This window comes from Enhydra lutris, unplaced genomic scaffold (assembly GCF_002288905.1).
Source record: "Enhydra lutris kenyoni isolate GAN:26980312 unplaced genomic scaffold, ASM228890v2 scaffoldscaffold61, whole genome shotgun sequence".
In the NCBI taxonomy this organism is placed as follows: Eukaryota; Metazoa; Chordata; class Mammalia; order Carnivora; family Mustelidae; genus Enhydra; species Enhydra lutris.
Window position 1 is genome coordinate 2,711,060 of NW_019154145.1, and position 16,672 is coordinate 2,727,731.

The window sequence follows — 16,672 nt, forward strand, 5'->3', positions numbered from 1 at the left end:
ACGGGAAGAAGGTGGCCCTAATCCAGGGTAATGAAAGCAAAACATGGACCCAGCACTTGGATGGAAGGAGAAACCTTGATGTTTATGACCTTTATTTGGCATTTCACGTGCCACCCAGAGAGAGATGAAGTATGGGCTTCTCGCAGAAGCTGGGAGGGAAGGGGACCCCAAGCTGGCTGCCCCCGGGAGGCGGTGAGTGCTCTGTCTTCACGGGCACACGTGCGGAAGGGCGGCTGACAGCAACAGAACCCCAGCAGAGAGAAGGTTTGGGGGTGCGGGGAGGGTTAGGAAGCAGCACCTTGCCCCTTACAACAGCAGAGAAACAAGACCAAGTGGAGGGACGGCTTTCGGAAGCTTGCTGGTTAGCTAGTGATGTGGGCAGACCCGGACAGTCAGGGAGACGTTTCCAGACAGTCGAGGTCCGGAAGGCGGGGCCAGGGGAGTGAGCTTCTGAGTCCCTCCCTGCCCGCCTGAATGCGTCTCCCTGTCTCTGCCTCTGTCTGTCTAAAGCCCTCCACTCGCCTAGGCTAAGCAAGCTGACATGGACGGCCCCGGAAATGGCCCTTCACAGGGGCCAGCGCGGGCCTGGAGGGCTATGCCCAGGGCAGTGAGCCCCTGCGTGAGCTGTGGGTGCCGCACCCGGGAAATGGGACTGGGGCCCCTCTGCGCGCGGGCTGTCCGGTCCCATGTGAGGAGGGACCCCACTTGAGGAGAGACCCCACTCGAGGAGGGGCGAGCAGGAAGTGGCCTGTGTAGGAGGCAATGAGAGCACGCCCCGTGGCAGAGAAAGTCAGCGACCAGCATGCTCCACTGTGAAGTGCTTCTAAAGAGAGGAGGAAAGGCCCAAGCGAGTGCCCTGGGGCCAGAGAGGGCTCATAAGGGATCCGTGCCTCAGGAGCATTCCCATGCCCCCCTCTCAGCGGGAGAAACCCAGAGCTCTGAAGTCATTCTCAGGCTGCAGGGGACAGGAGGGGGGGTCTGAGCATAAATGGCCAATGTGGTAACAGACTCAGGCCCAGGACCCCCAGCTTTCTCCCCAGGGGGCAGGGCCCTGTCCCTTTTTGGCCTGGGCTCAAACACCACCAGCCAGGCTTGGCCTCCTAAGATAAGAGGGGGTGCCGGTGGGCAGCCAGGGACCGATTAGAAGCCAGAGATGTCTGCTCCTTGGGCCTGCGACCCCGGCTCTGCCCTCCAGCCGTCAGCCCTGGGCCAGCGCTGGCCATTCCCTGACCCGGGAGTCCCCTCAGATGTTTGCAGCATGTGTTGGTCCCATGAGCATGTATGTACTTCGGGGCGGAGGAGGTCTGTGGCTTATATCGGAATCTTGGAAAGTTTATCCCAACTGTTAAAACCTCCCACGGGATGCTGGCCCGTGCCTCTAACACGCGCATGGCCTGCGTGCCCGTTTGCAAACTGAAAATGGGTTACTGTGGTTTGCTCGGTTTTCAGACATTTCAGACAGTTGGCCCTTGAATGCCCTTGGGCATGCATCCTCTCAATTCTGATAAGGAGCCCTACAAACCAGGCAGTATACACCCAAACCTTCAAGCGCCAACAGAGGACAGAGGTCGGCAGGGGCAGTTTGCAAATCAGTATTCAGACTGAGCATCTCACGGCTCACGGGGAACACATAGTTAATCAGGCAGTGAGTCCGAGCCAAGATGCTCTGGAGAAACAGAACCGATGGGGTGTCCTTACACACATCCCGGGTGGTTTCTCGTACGGGATTGGCTCAGGCAGCTATGGACGCTGAGATGTCCCATGATGTCCCATGTGTAGACTGGAGGACCAGAAAAGCCACGAGTGTGATTCTAGTCCAAACCCAAAGGCCAGGGACCAGAAGTGCAGGAGAACAGCGTGTCCCAGCTCAAGCGGAGAGAGCAAATTCTCCTTCCCTCTGCCTTTCTAGTCTCTTCAGGAGGCGATGGGTTGAGCCCCCCAACATCTGGGCGGGAGATCTGCTTCTCTGATTTCGCTAGAGTCAAATGCTAACCTTAGCCAGAGACATGCCCAGAGTCCTGTGTAACGGAATGTCTGGCTCGTTTCGTGAAGGTATCCATCACTCTGTCATGTGGCTAGAATCCCAATCGCTTTTCTAACTGGGCAATCCCCCTATAATGTATGCTTCAGGACAACCGTCCTTCTTGCCCTCTGCTTTCTGAGGGATGAAGCGCCAACAAGCACGGGAAGGCTCAGATGATGTTCCTCAAGGACAACAGACCAACCCCTCCACCTACTCACTGAGGATGCCGCATGCATGGCTGTGGCCTCCTGTCATGCTCACCGTGCTGGAAGTATGGGGAAGTCCCCGTTAGCCAAACTGCACCAGCATACTTCAAAGGACATGAAGTTATTCAGTGAGAGGCTCCGGGTTACTAATGGAGATGCCCAGAGGATCAAAACTCTGAACTACACACACTTGGAGAAATAGTGAGACTGTTTCTCCCCTCAATTCCCCTCCCCCCCATTGCTAGATAGTCTTGGAGAGCATACAACTGTTCTATATATAACTTAAAGCTTAGCTGTCAGACGCAGAGCAGAATTATTTTTAAATTTGGACAAGGACACTGAGTGATACCCGGCCCAGGGAGGCAGGGGTGCTGGCCGCATTCCCTAGTTTAGCGGATGACTGAGCGTTGGTGTGTGGACTTTCCAAGTTCTAGGAAGGAGGAGAGGGACCGTGAGGCCTGTGGAAAAGGCAAGACCATGGCGTGTGGTTGCAGATTAGCTCAAAGTTAGCCGGACGCCTGGAAGGGAAGGAAATTGCCAAGATGAGAGGCAGAGTTAAAGCCTGCAGGCCGGAAGGACCGGGACCCTTCCTCCAGCCGCCTAGAAGAAAACAAATCCTGCCAGCAGCCTGGTAGGGGGTGGGGTGTGAGGAGCAGAGCCTTCCCATGAGCCTCCAGACCCCCAGCGCATACCGGCTGCCGCCTGTGGCAGGCTCTGGGCAGGGGCCAGCCCAGCCCACCTGCATTCCTGACCCTGGGACAATTCTCCCTGTGATGGAAGCGTGTGCTGGTAATTTTTAGGCAGCAAAGGAGAAATCGCGCACACGTCCTGTCCTGCGGGAGGTAAGAGATGCAGTCAGTGGGGCACGCGGTCGTCCCCTCTGTATCAGAGATTCTCTTCCAAGGCCAAAGTTACAAAAAGGAAAACAACAACACCCTCCCCCCCCAACCATCCAGTTGCAGGGGTTGAAGAACTATTAAAACATATACTGCAAGAGATGAAGAAAGGAGACGGCTCTGTCTCCCCACATTCGCTGGCGGTCCCTGCACACGGTATTCTGATACCCTGAGCAACGGGTCAGGGCTCTGGGGCGCAGCTCGGGGAGAGAGATGGGTGACCCTCCTGAGCTACAACTCTGCACACATGGACCTTAGCTTTTGCAAAACAGACAGAGCCTCGGGCATCTGACGAATCTCAACCTTATTGTTTTTTAATTAACTATCACATATTTATTCCAAAACAATACTTGTTGGGTGCAGAATAAGAGAATACCCATAATAAGCAAAAGAAAGAGAACGGACATATCTAGATCTGTTTACATACATGTGCCCACACGTGTGCACGCACATGCGTGGGCTCACGGCATTTGCCTCTGCGGAAAGATCCTGGACATAGTTCCATGTCCGTGAATGTTTATGCTCATAATAGTAACAACAGCTGAAAATTATTCCAGTGTATGTTGTTAGCCATAATCTACTTAACCCACTGTCATGACCGGACTCCGTTTATATCCTTTGTTTTCTATATTACAGACAATTCAATGACAGATGGCCAATCTCTAACTTAACATCACAAAAACACCAATTGTATAAGAAGTTAAAGGCCTTTTGGCTAAGACAGAATTCAGCGTGCCCGGATGTTTTCAATGCAGGATGCTCTGGGCAGGAGTGGGTGATTCTAGAGCACAGATCCTGGGCTGGGGGTGCAGGTCCTCTGGGTGCAGCCTGGTTCTCCTCCCCTGCCCTGGGAGAGTGAAGGGCACCTGCCCCCCACCCCAAAAAGGCCCAGGGTTCCTTTCCAGCCGCCCCTGTGCTGCTCAGGCTCAATCCATTGGAGCAGTCACTCTCGGGCTTTGTAATCATCAGAACACATGCGGAGCTTGTTAAGAAAAACGCATATTACCTGGTTGCATGCCAAAGCTGGGCTTTGGTGGTTCTGGTGGGGCTGGGAAAAACCAGGCCAGGGTCGTTCTGATGGCCATGGGGTTGAGGGGTTCACCAATAATACTGGTCAGGAGAGGTCAGACCTCCAACTTTGTGGAAGGCAGGCATTTCTTTCTGTCTTACAATAAATTTTTGATGCTCAGAGAGATGAGCGAGAGGATCAGGTGTAGCTGGGAGGAGGCAGGTGCGGACTCTGGGTACCACCATCTTTTGGCGGAGTGGCCCTGTGCAGATAGCTTGTTGGTTCTGCGATTACAGACGTCTCCGGTTAACTCCACAAGTCTTGCCTTGAGCTCTTTTTCCCTCTTGTATCCACCAGACAAACATTTATTGAGCCTCTATCTGTAGGCTGAGGCCTGGTGCCATCCCTACCATGAACTGTCAACGGGGCATCTCTGAAACTCTTCTTGGGGTAACCTGCACTCCAAGCACAGTGCTGGGTGCCTGGTGACCCTAGGCCCCTGAAAGGGATGGGCTCCATACCCAAAGCAGGTAACTGGCATTGAGCTGAGCTCTGTGAAAAGTCCGCTGGTCCTTCATCCTTCCCCCATGATACTGGGTACGAATGTTTTCCGTTTGGAGATTCCCGGCTGACAACACAGGTACAAGTCAGTTTCCTTAGGTAAGAACTTTGGTCTATTCTCCCCAGCCAAATCTTCCCTGCGCCCCCCGCCCTCCCCCCACGGGCCCCACTGGCTTCTCTGCATCCAGGTCCAGCTGACAGTGTAAGTCAGGCCATCTCCAGGGTCACTTCCTGCTCCTCCTCTAGCAGGGGGGGTGAGGGGGGTCAGGCCCAGGGCTTGATGGTCCCCAGTCACCAACCCTCACTTTTGCCACCAGCTGGAGCATCCGCTGCACGTTCCCCCAACCTCAGGGCGCAGGTGAAACCTGGGGAAACTGGAGAAAAAGATGGGGCGCCCGAGCGTCTCAGGGGGAAGGAATCCTGCGGGGAGGGTTTCCCCTGGGGTTCTGTTTCCCTAATAGTTGCTGGCCCAGCGCCCCCCACCTATGGCGCTCCCTTCCATGCTGCGATCCCGCCCACCCAGGATGCTCCGCCCACCTGCGATACGTTCCGCCACTTGCTGCCCTCTCTCCACCCCGCGCCCCTACCCCGGAGCTCTCTCCTACCTGCAAAGCTCCCACCCACCTGTGGTGCTTTTCCCTTTCACTTGAGATGCTCCCTACCCAGCGCCGGTGACGTCTGCCCCCTGCGAGGCTCCTCCCAGCGGGGTACAGCCGCCACCTGCGGCGCTCCCCGCCGCCCGCAATGCTCCCACAATTACTGTGGCTCCGCCCACCTGCCATGCTTTTCTTTCCCCCGCGGGTGCTCCCGAGCGGACTTTGATCCTCCTCCCACCAGCGCTGCGCCCTCCACCTGCAGCACTGCCCCTCTGAGACGGTCCACTCCCACCCCCAAACCTGTGGCGCTCCCCCTCTGTGCTACTGCCGCCCACCTTCTGCGCTGGGTCCTCCCGTTCCCCTCGTGGCTCCCCCCACCTGCGGCGTCCCCCACCCTGGAAACCCCCCACCGCAGAGTTCCCCGACTGGCCGGCGGCGCGCCCCAGCCCCGCCCCAGCCCCGCCCGTCGTGCCGGCCGCCCCGCCCCGCCCCGGAGCCCGCCCTTGGCCAGCCATTGGCGCGCGCCGAGCGGGCGGGGCGGACGGTTCTGAGTCGCGGCGGCGCGGGCGGGGGCACTGCCTGCTGAGCACCCGCCCCAGCTCAGTCTCGGCCTGCTCGCCATGGACGACGACGATGTCGCCAACCGCAAGGTCTCCTTCCGAAAGTGCCTGGAGCACCTCTCCGGGGCCGGCAAGGCCATCGGAGTGCTGACCAGCGGCGGGGATGCCCAAGGTGCGCGACCGCCTGACCGGGCTGGGGCATTGAGTGATGGGAGGAGGGACCGGGAAGAGGCGACGGGGTCCCGGGGCAAGCGGGGACACGCGATGGGAGCCCCAGGAAGAAGCGAGGAGGAGGGGGTACTGCGGGTCGGAGCAGGGTGGGGGAGAAACCCGGCGCCCGGGAACCGCAGGGTACCTTCCGGGGCAGGAGTGGGCGGTGCAGCCTCGGGAGGAGTCGCTGCGGTAGGGACGGGGGAGTCAGGAGAAGGGAAGAATGTGGCCTTAGGATCCTTTATCGGAAGATGAATTACCCCCTCCCCCTCCACGTTTAGTTTTTAAATTGAGACTAGCGCTGGGGTCTCCTGGACGGTCCTCGGAAGTCATTTCTCGTCCGAGTCGTAGCGGAGGCCGACACCCCTGGGAAGCTTGGGAGTCGCGCGGCCACCTGGATGCTCCGGCCCCCACCCCGCCCGCACCCCGCCCCCACCGGGTGGAAGCAACGGCTGGGTCCCCGCCGCGAGTCCCCGCGGATTCGCGTCCCCCGCGCGGCGCGGGCGGGGTCCCCGCTGTTGCATGGGTGGAGCGCGGTGGGGGCTCGCGGGGACCCTGCCCGGGATGCCCAGCGGCCTCGTTTCCGCTGGAGGCTTTTTATTTTAAAAGGTTTCCGCCGCTCTCCTGGCAAAACCGAAAACTGAAATGGGTCACTAGGCCCGCCCCGCCGGCCTCCTCTGGCTGGGAAGGACCAGGAAGCAGGGACTCCGGGATGTCACCAGCACCCGGGCGCGGAGTCCAGCCTTCCTCCCCCACCATGTGGAGGCAGATTTGGAGGAGAAGGGGACCCAAGCCCAGGGCCCGCGGACACCCAAAGAGAGTATCTAAATTTGAAGGAGGGGTGACAAGGCCACGCCCGGGCTCCTGGCGCTGCGGCACATGGGGCCACAGGGATTCCCAGGCGGTGGGTTTTCCTGATCCTGGTAAATTCCTGGAAGGGGTGAGCCGCCCGCTAGAGTGATCTCCGCTTTGCAGGCCGACGCGTCCCTGGAGCCTAAGATCGCCCAGGCTGGAGGCGCCTCCCCGAGCTGCGTTTGGTTTTCCTTTCGTCTTCCTCCTATCCCTGGTGCCTGATTTTTCCAGGTTTCCCAGCCACACCAGGTGGAGGGATGCTCAGGAGCTGCACCCGGCGCCCTGGCCCACCGCCCACCGCCCCCCGCGCGCGTGACCTTGCCTTTGCCCTTGAGCCCGGCGGGGCTGACGCGGGGGCGGCAGGTTGGGGCGCTGTAGCCGCAGCCCCGCCCGCCGCGCGCCTACGTGATGCCCGGCCAGTCGCCTCCTGGGCGCCCTGCGCCCTTGGCCCTTGGCATCTGGCACACGGCGCCGCGCGTGCAGGAGGTGAGGGATGGCGCTCGGACGTCTGCAGCGTCTCAGGAGCCCGAGTCCCCGGCGAGACCAGCCTCGTCCTATTGAGGGCGGGACCGCGGCGCCAGTCCCCGCCCCCACCCCGAGGGCCCCCTTTGCGTCTGCTTCCGCGAGGGAAGCCAGGGAAAGGAGGCTGTTCTGTCTGATCCGGTGTTCTAGTAGTGAGCCCCGATGTAAACATTCCGGAGGAGGAGAATGTTGTGATAGAGCTAAGGCCCAGATTGGGAAAACGCAGTGAAACAGAGGATGTAGCCCACGTGACTCTAACGAACACCCAGAGGTGCGCCACGTGGAGTCCTATGGGGTCGTGGTGCGGCCGAGAGTGGCTTCCCTGTCACACAGCGCGCGCAAGGCGCGAAATGCACATGCTTCTGGAGACCAGCCCCAGCATGAGCTAGGAAGCATCTTGCCTGAATCTTAATCTGGGTCTTGGTAGTGCAGCGTTGGCAAAGGAAGAGGAACTAGTCTCTGAACCACCCGGCTTCAAGGCCAGAGTTTCACGGTTACTTGACAAAGTGCTGCTGTGTCTGTTGAAAAAAAAATTGTGTAAGAGTCCACTCTTTGGGATCTGTTTCGGAGAGTTTGCTCAGCTACCTGGTGATGATGTGTGGGCACCCGAGATGATGACCTGACCTGTAGAATCAGCATTTTCTGCCCCGTAGCCCGGTTCAGCCCTTGGGCGTGGTTCCAGCAGAGGCCGGCAGCGCCCCTGTCCTCTGCTCAGTGGAAGACGATCCTCCGAGAATCCCAATCCCATGGGAAGCCCGCTTGGCACTGGAGGTGCCCATCTGGGCGGCCCAGGGAGAGCCCTGTGCCCTGCATTTCACCGTGGTACAGAGAAGGCCTCTGACTTGGGGTTTTCTTGGCCTTCGTGAAAAGCACGATGCCCTGCTTTCGTCCTTAGACCGATGGAGCATCTGGGTGTTCGTCCCTCTGAGGAAGCTCATCTCGACCTGGGCCCGGGGTCTGGTCTCAGCGGCCGCGCATTCCCAGGCGCCCTCAGCAAGTTCGTTGCTAGAGATGTGCCTGAGACACTCAGCTCTTTTCTTTTGCCATTTTTAGCCCGACTCTGAGTTCGCCAGGACGTGCTCTCCCTGCGCTAGGGAGAATTTTGCTCCTACCTGAGATCCAGGGGAGCAGCATCTGCAAGTCTTGATGTCGGGGTTTCCAATCAGGCGTGAAATTTTGGTCAGATTCCCCGGGGCGGGGGGCAGGGAGCGTAGCTACTACTTGTTGGGCTTGTTCTGTGTACCAGGAACTTTACTGTTCTCTGCAGTCCCAGTCACCTTGCTCCCAGACACGTCGTCTTCGTTTTGAAGGCTTGGAGGAAGAGCTACAAAGACATAAGTGACCTGGTTTGGGTCACACAGCTCATATGTGGCGTTGGGCAGGATTTAAACCAACTTCTGTCCGTTTTCAGTCCCGGGGCCTTCCCAGTAGGCCATGCTCTCCAGGGGCCTTGTAAATGGAAGTCCAAGTGTTCAGGATTTTGTTTATATACGTGTGTATTTATCAGAGAGACAGAGAGAGGAGGAGCCGAGGGGGAAGAGAGGACCCCAGGTGGGCTCCCTGCTGAGGGCAGAGTCTGAGGACCCTGAGATCATGACCTGAGCCAGAATCAAGAGTCAGACCCGAACCCACTGAGCCCCTCAGGTGCCCCCGGGTGATTTCCAAGCAGCTTTGATAGTGGAGCAGAAAACATCTTTTTACAGGGAAAGCCTTAGGTCAGCCGAAGCCATGCGACCCTTGATACCAGAGTGATGAAGCGCTTTGTTTTCCAGTCGAATTTAGTTATTGTTAAAATACAAAAGAAGAAAATTGTGCGTCTCTATTCAGCTGCCGCCGCCCCACCCACTAAGGAAGACTATTTCTCGGGCTGATTATTTTTCTCATTCTTTGGGTGTCTTCTGCTGTCACAAGGTATGTCTGCAAGTTTAAACGGATTTTCCACCTTGCTGGACAGGCAGCCTTTCCATGACTAAGTAGCCACCCTCAAGCGAGATTGTGTCATTCACCAAAAACGATTCACGGGCGTGGACACGGACTGTGGGCTCAGAAGAGAAGGTGGAGAAGTCGGGTGCCCCCAGCGGGCATCACAGCAATGAACTGTAAAGTCCTCTTTGCCTGAGGCAAAGCAAACATGAACATAGTCTCCAGAGAGTTCACATAAGTTGAGTCTCTGTTGGTCTTTAAAAGGACAGCAGGAACCACTAACATTTGCTGGCGGCGGGCGCCATGCTCACGTAACTTGTTCCCCATTCCTGAGGGAGCAGGCGGGCTTTACGAGGGACTGGCTTCCTTGAGTTCCACGTGGCAGCCCCGGCCGGGCCAGGGGACCTCGGAGAGCATGGGAGGTCGTCTTCAGTGCCTTTCTGGTGTCCAGCGGGGACTGGGCATGAGGCAGGCTCTCGGATGCTTGCGGGATAGCTCCCCCTGAATCTCTAGGGCCACTCCTTTCATAAAATGCGGGCTGCCATCCTGGCTCCTTCCTTTTCTCATTAAGTCATTTCAGGGACTTGAACCTTCACTGATAAAAAGCAGCCTTCTATCTGCAGAGCAGTATCTGGGAGTGGCTAATGGCTCAAAGCTTGGGACTTTATGGCAGTCATCGGAAGTGCGGGGCACTGGTGGCCAGGGCCCGGGCCCGGGGCAGCTCTGCCGTTGACCCTGTGTTGCTTGGACGCCGTCCTGGGGCTCCTTCTGTGCTCGCCTGGAGCTGCACTGGCTGCAGAGCCCAGCTCGGTGCAGAGGAAAACGGGGGGCTGCTGGCTTCTCGACCCCCCGGGCTCGGGGGCCCCTTACTGGACACATAACGTTCTGTAGTGGGAGGACTTTTTCCCCATGTGCAATTTAATAATTTAGCAAGCACGGTTGTGTCTAGGGGGTGGCGTGTTAGAGCTTCAGCGCTCATCCTTGAGTACCATGGGCAGTCAGCCCCCTGCCCCCTGTTCAGTAACGCACACATTCTGCACAGCCCACCCCGGTGACCCTTAGAAGCTAGGCGCACTGTCATCTTTAAGAAAAGCTCAGTCCTGCCTTGGGGGGGGGAACCTAGTTTCTGTTCAGAGCTGGAACCTTTCATCAGGGAGAATTGGGGCCTGTGGGATACACTCCACCAATCTGAGGGGCTATCGGAAGCAGTCACTGTTAGAAACCCGGGGATGGGATGGGGGGCGCCTGGGTGGCTCAATGGGTTAAGCCTCTGCCTTAGGTTCAGGTCATGATCTCAGGGTCTTTGGTTGAGCCCTAATTGGGTTCTCTGCTCAGCAGGGAGCCTGCTTCCCCTTTTCTCTCTCTCTGCCTGCCTCTCTGCCTACTTATGATCTCTCTCTCTGTGTCAAATAAATAAATAAAATCTTAAAATAAAAACAAACAAAAAAACAAACAAAAAAAATGGGGATGGGCCGGCAACATGGGAAAGGGAAACATCGGGGCCCCAAACTGTACAGCTAGTGCAGTGGTAACCAGGTCAGGAAGGCGTATTTGGGTAAGAACAGGTGGTCTTGTGCAAGCTTGGCATGGTGCTCCAGTTTTGTTCGATGCAGTGCACCTGCCAGGAAGCCCCGTGTCCTCCCATTGCCCCTGTATCCCACGCATCTTCGCCACCGTATACTTAGCATGCTGGGAATTATGGGAATTGTGCCTGTCGGGACGAGATGCAGCAAAGCGTGTGGTAGAGCAGCGCCTCGAGATTCAAGACACTGATTAGTAGTTCCTGGTTCCCGGTTCTGTTCTCTGCCAGCAGTGGGCGGGGCCTCCATCCTTTGTATAGTGAAGGACGCTGGCACAACTCTCCTCTCCCCTCCTCCCTTCTGCCTCCCCCTTCCTCTTCCTGTCTCCCCTGTGCAGGTCTTCAACGGAGGCAGGAGGCAGGAGGAGGTGTGCAGAAGAGAAAGTGCAGCGTGCTGCTGGGACCACCCCCCACTGCTGGGGACCACGCCCACCCCCCTGCCCCTGGGGGGTCAGGAGCTTTCTCCCTCCTGGTTGCCCAGCCCAGGCCCAGGGCTCTTCCTGAGATGCATGTTCTGATTTTGTAGGTGGGGTCTAGTGGGGGCCTGTCTCTCACGTCGGCTCAGCACTTTGCTTGCATCCTGGGTGCGTGCGCAGTTTCACAGGCCGGCTTTCCGACCTTGATGAGGAACTTGGCTGGGAAGGCTGGTTAACTTAGGACCCCTTGTGAAAAGGCTGTAAGTTAAGTGATGCTGCTGGACGTTTCTCCGGGCCAGAAAATGTTCGGAAGAGTGGCGGAGGGTGACTGGTTCAGCCCTGGGTTAACATTCCTGTGGTTTGGTTCCCTTTGCATGTCCTCATCCCACCCACGGACGATGACTGCCGATGGGCAGTCCTGCGTCAGGCAAACAGCGGACTCCCGTCTCTCAGGGAGCTCATACTGAGTCTAGAAGCAAGCCGGACCTAGGAAAGAGTCTCTGTTTCTGGAAGGCCAAGGGTACTTGTGGTCAGGGACCCTCCACCCAACTCGCAACCCACCGGGAACTGAGGGCTGAGCTAGTGCAAAGCAGCCTGGCGAGGGGGAAGCATGTGCAGGGCTGGGAGGAGGAGGTCAGGGCCAGACGGGTGAGGCTGTGGTGAGGGGCAGGCAGTGAGGATTCTGGATCGGGGGTGGAGGGGGCGAGCAGGAAAAGACACTGCAGGTACTGGCTGCTCCAGATAAGGGTAGTTTTGCGGCGTGGCTAGGAAGGCTGCTGGAGTGGGAAGCCCAAGTTTAGGGTCTTGAGGACTCCAGACTTGGGCCGTAGCTGGAGGACTGCAGGGGTGGGGCTGGGTGCTCCTGCCCCAGGGTGCCCCTTTGGTGTCCAGGGGTGTGGGGCGCATTTTTTAAGTGGAGGGTTTGGCCTCAGATAGGAGCTCATCTGTGCAGCAGGAGGAAATGCTGAGAACTCTAGTGAGCAGAGGGGAGACCAGCAAAAGGCCATCAGTGTGAGCTTAGCTCCATTAGGAACCCGGGAGGGACTATTCAGTGACCCTTGTCATTCCCGTGGCAAGATAGACACATGGCCACTATAGAGGACGTTCAGAACTAGATCCCACGCGAAGCCCGTTACATGTGTGACTTTATTCTGTCACCACGTTAAAACAATTAATTGTAAACGTGTATTTTGTCCAGCCTAGAAGGCTCATCAATAAGACATCCCACCTTCTTTTTCTCCACGCCGAGCCCTGCAGTCCGCTCGGTGATGCAGGGCCTCTCGCTGTGGCCAGCGGCCTTCCCAGCACAGTGGGGTTCTGGCACGTGGGGCGGCCATCCCAGGCGGCCATGGCGAGCATGTGTTCACAGGGTCCCTCCTGAGTGTGTGTGTTGAAGCTCGGATGCCAGGCTGGGGCTGCTGGCAACGGTCCCCGTGTCTTCAGTGGACGCTGGGGCGCCGCGCGTGGCCCTGGAGGGCCTTCTTTTCCAGATGTTCCCTTGGCTGGCTTCTTGTGTTCTCTGCCCCTAGGGCTTCTGGAGGAGGCCTGCGCGAGCTCCCTCCCCGCATCTCACAGTGTCCCACACCCGGTCCCCCAGCCCTGTCCAGCTGCGTCTACTCCTCCTCAGCACCTGCCTGTGCTGGGCACAGCGTGTGTGTTCCTCACGGACGGCTCCGTCATGGATGGAGCGCCCCAGTGCCTGGCCGAGAGAAGGGCCCCCCATCCCTGGGCATCGGATGACGCAGCTCCCCTCACAGACCTGTGAGAAGAAAGTCAAGCTTTCTTCTGACTTTTCACCCTGAGCTCAGTGATTTAGGTGGGGCAGGACGCAGAGACGCTCCCAGCTTCATTACCGATCTACAGGGGAGCCAGCCACTGGACCCAGGGCTCCTTTGGGACCTCCAGCCCCTGAGTTATTCCCTGGGGAAGCTTTTAAAGATTTTTATTTATTCATTCGACAGAGAGAGACACAACGATGGAGGAAACACAAGCAGGGGGAGTGGGAGAGGGAGAAGCAGGCTTCCCGAAGAGCAGAGAGCCTGATGTGGGGCTCAATCCCAGGACCCTGAGATCATGACCTGAGCCCCGCCAGGCGCCCCTAGTCTGGAAGCTTTTATGGCGAGCTTGGGGAACGGGGCAAGATACGGTGGTGCAGGTTTGTTTTCTGACACAGGCTGACACCACGGCTTTGCTACAAAGCTGAGAACAACGTGATTTCAGGGGGAAGCCAGTAAGACAGCCGAACAACCTGCCTTTACTTTTCAAAATGGAATATTAAGTACTGACGTTAGCTAGGGGGGATGAGCAGGGGAGATAGCTCCGGACAGTCTGGTCTGAAGGGTTCGGTAAGGAGACTGATCGTACTGTTCAGATCACGTAGGAAACAGCAAGAATGAGCCCCCATTATTTTATTAGGATCCGCTTCTTAGAAATGATTCCAACTTTAATTAAATGTCATCAGAGCAGATCCACTGCACTCTGTGACCTCAAGGAAGAAATGATCTTTTTTATTTTTTTTTTAATTTAAATTATTAACTTTTTTATTACTGTGTTTTTTCATTTTTGTTCCGGTGTAGTTCATACGTGGGGTCATATTAGTGTCAGATACACAATAGAGTGACTGAACATTCCTTTTTTTTTTTTTAAAGTTTGTATTTTAATTCAGGAAGGAATGATCATGAAGGCCGCTCTTCCCTGCAGGATATTTTAGGAGGAAGCAGCAGATGTGTAAAATCAAGACAAGGGTTTAAGGACCTGTCCTGTCTGTCCCATCTCAAGGACTGATCACACAGTTCTCACTCAGCTGCTCCCTAATTTTTTCAAGACTTGTTCCTTTTTGGTTCCCGTAACCAACCTCTTCATTCTGAGCAGGCCAGAGTCTAAAGATTTGCAAATGAGGAGGAGGCTCCTTTCCCCGCGCTAGGACCGCGCTGGGACTCCGGACTGCTTGCAGGATCCCATTTGCCCACGGTAGTAATTGGGAGAGTTGTTTGAATTCCCAGATCTGGCTCCGGAAACAAAAGCAAAAGGCACGAGGAATGAAGCCCATTGTCCAGACTGTGTGTGACAGAGGCCATGGGGGGACATGGGGGCGTTCTCTGTTGTGCTTGGTTTTTGTCTGCCAGGGTTCCCTCCTGGGAAGGTGTCCACCTGCAGGGCCCAGCCCCACACCCCCCTGCAGGGAGCCCTGGCAGAGCCCCACGCCCCGGGCCAGCAGGCGTGTTCACTCCTGAGTTCCCTTCTGAGATTCTGAAGCTACGCCGTTGTACCGGAGGGAAGTCGCTCGTCTTTTAGTTGAAATACAGCGGAGAGGAAGGTTTACTCTCCAGCCGGGCCCTTTATTAATTGTGTTCCCTTGGCTCTCTCTGTGTCTGCTCAGAGCCTGACTTCCTCATTGCCCCAGGGGGAGTCCGGACCCCACAGGCTCCCCAGAGCCGGAGCCGCTGTGAGCTGGAGCAGTCCCCCCACCCCCCACAGGACTAGCCCCAGCTGTGGGAGGAGCCGGCTGGCTCGACTCACCGCTTTAAATGAAAGCCTCCTGAGCCCGGGAGGTGGTTCTGAGGCCCGGCTGCTGCCTACCCTCCCGGGGATCTCGAGGAAGATGTCCAGCTCAGGCTCCTCTGTCCCTGCTCTGCCAGGGCCCAGGGGACACCCAGTGCAGCAGGTGACCAGCCCCTTCTCAGGTGAGTGCAGGTTCCCCCCAAGAGGCGAGCGTGGGAGCCAGGCGTGGGGGCTGGTGGGAAGGTGTGCGGACCTCCCATGACAGTTCTCCTGGGCATCCCCTCTGGATCAGGTGTACTTGCCACAGTTTCCTCCTGCCGTTGGTTACATTGTCTAGAACCCCCCATTTATCGTGCATTTATGAGATACCCCCTGGAGCTGTGTCTCCCTAGAGAAGGGCTGCTCAGGAGGGCGAGGGCCTGAAATCCCGTGTTAATCATGCTTGTCACCTGGCGATCGTCTTGGCATGGTTGCAGTATTGGGGGATTAATTTCCCCAGGACAGGGGCCGCATCACCAGGCCTAGAATCCTGTTGTCTGTGGGAAGGGACCACAAGCAGCTGTGTCTCTCCATCCGGCTCAGGTCTGCGCAGGGGCAGCACCACGGAGAGACCTGCACTTGGGCGCGCAGATGAGCTCATGCGCCACACCTGCGGCAATGCCCCGCCCCCTGCCCCACTCCAACGCTTGCACAGGTGCAGGGAGCTCTTCAGGGATAAGAGGGAGCTCGCTGGGAGGTCTCTCTGCAGGTTGAGGTTGAGGGACGGTGTCCAGCAGCTGGGACAGATGGCATGTGGTGGTGGTCCTGGGGGAGCTCTGGGTTGTGCTGTGTGACGCGCTATGAGGTTCAGGGGGTGCGGGGCTGGCAGGGAGGAGGAGTCTCCCCGGGGAGAATCTCTCCCTGCGGATGGGGTGATGCATGCAGGCCCCCTGGGTAGAATCCAGAGCAAGAGGTGGGCATATTTCTGCTTGTGGAGGCCGATGTGGTAGACCTCTGGAGAGCACAGAAGTGTCACAGTCCGGCTGGCGACAGGGCGAGGCAGCAGCGTGTCCCCACGTTTCCATGGGGGCTCCTGCAGGTGGCTCTGGGGATGGGCAAGGGGAAAGGACAGCGCAGCTTTTACTTTCTAAGATTTTATCTCTGGGGCGCCTGGTTGGCTCAGTCAGTCAAGCATCTGACTCGTGGATTGGGCTCAGGTGATGATCTCAGGACCCTGAGATCTACCTGGGGTAGGGCGGGGAGTCCGCTGGGGATTTTCTCTGTCCTGCTGCCCCTTCCCTCCATCACTCTTTGTAACATCTTAAAAAAAAATTGTTTCTAAGTAATCTGTACACCCAGCGTGGGGCTTAAACTCACAACCTGGAGATCTAGGGTCACAGGCTCCTTTGGCTGAGCCAGCCAGATGCCCCTGATTATTTTTAAAGACTTTATTTTTTGAAGCAGTTTTGTTTCATAGCAAGATTGAGTGGAAGGTGCAGAGTGTGCTGCTGCCTACCTCCCCACCTTGCGGCCCTGTGTTACCGGTAGCCCTTGAATTTGCCCTGATTCCCCATCCTCCCCCAAAGCCAGTGGTTTCCACCAGAGCTGCTGCTGGTGGTGTGTGTCCTGTGGGTTTGCACAGATGTGGGATGACCCACACCACTCGCGTGGCATCCGAGAGAATAGCATCCCTGCCTCCCCTGTCCCCCCAGCCCCTGGAAGCGCTGATCTTTGCGCTGTCTCCGTGGTTTTGCCTTTTCCAAAATCTGTTTTGTTTTTGTTTTTGTTTTAAACATGAAGAATGTATTTATAAATTGCTTGTATAATTGCTAACCAAAG

General features: G+C 57.2%; 1 protein-coding gene across 2 annotated transcripts in view; it reads left to right on the plus strand.

The window, feature by feature from the left end:
• The first annotated feature begins 5,870 nt into the window (after window positions 1-5,870).
• The window catches only part of LOC111158592 (phosphofructokinase, platelet), a 50,621-nt gene continuing 39,819 nt past the window's right edge, over window positions 5,871-16,672 (plus strand). The window contains exon 1 of one of the 2 annotated variants that reach the window (XM_022520720.1): window positions 5,871-6,023. In XM_022520720.1, coding sequence (XP_022376428.1) covers window positions 5,912-6,023 — 112 coding nt within the window. In that variant the 5' untranslated portion in view covers window positions 5,871-5,911. The remainder of the gene's footprint in view (window positions 6,024-16,672) is intronic. The other variant, XM_022520719.1, reaches the window with a different exon arrangement.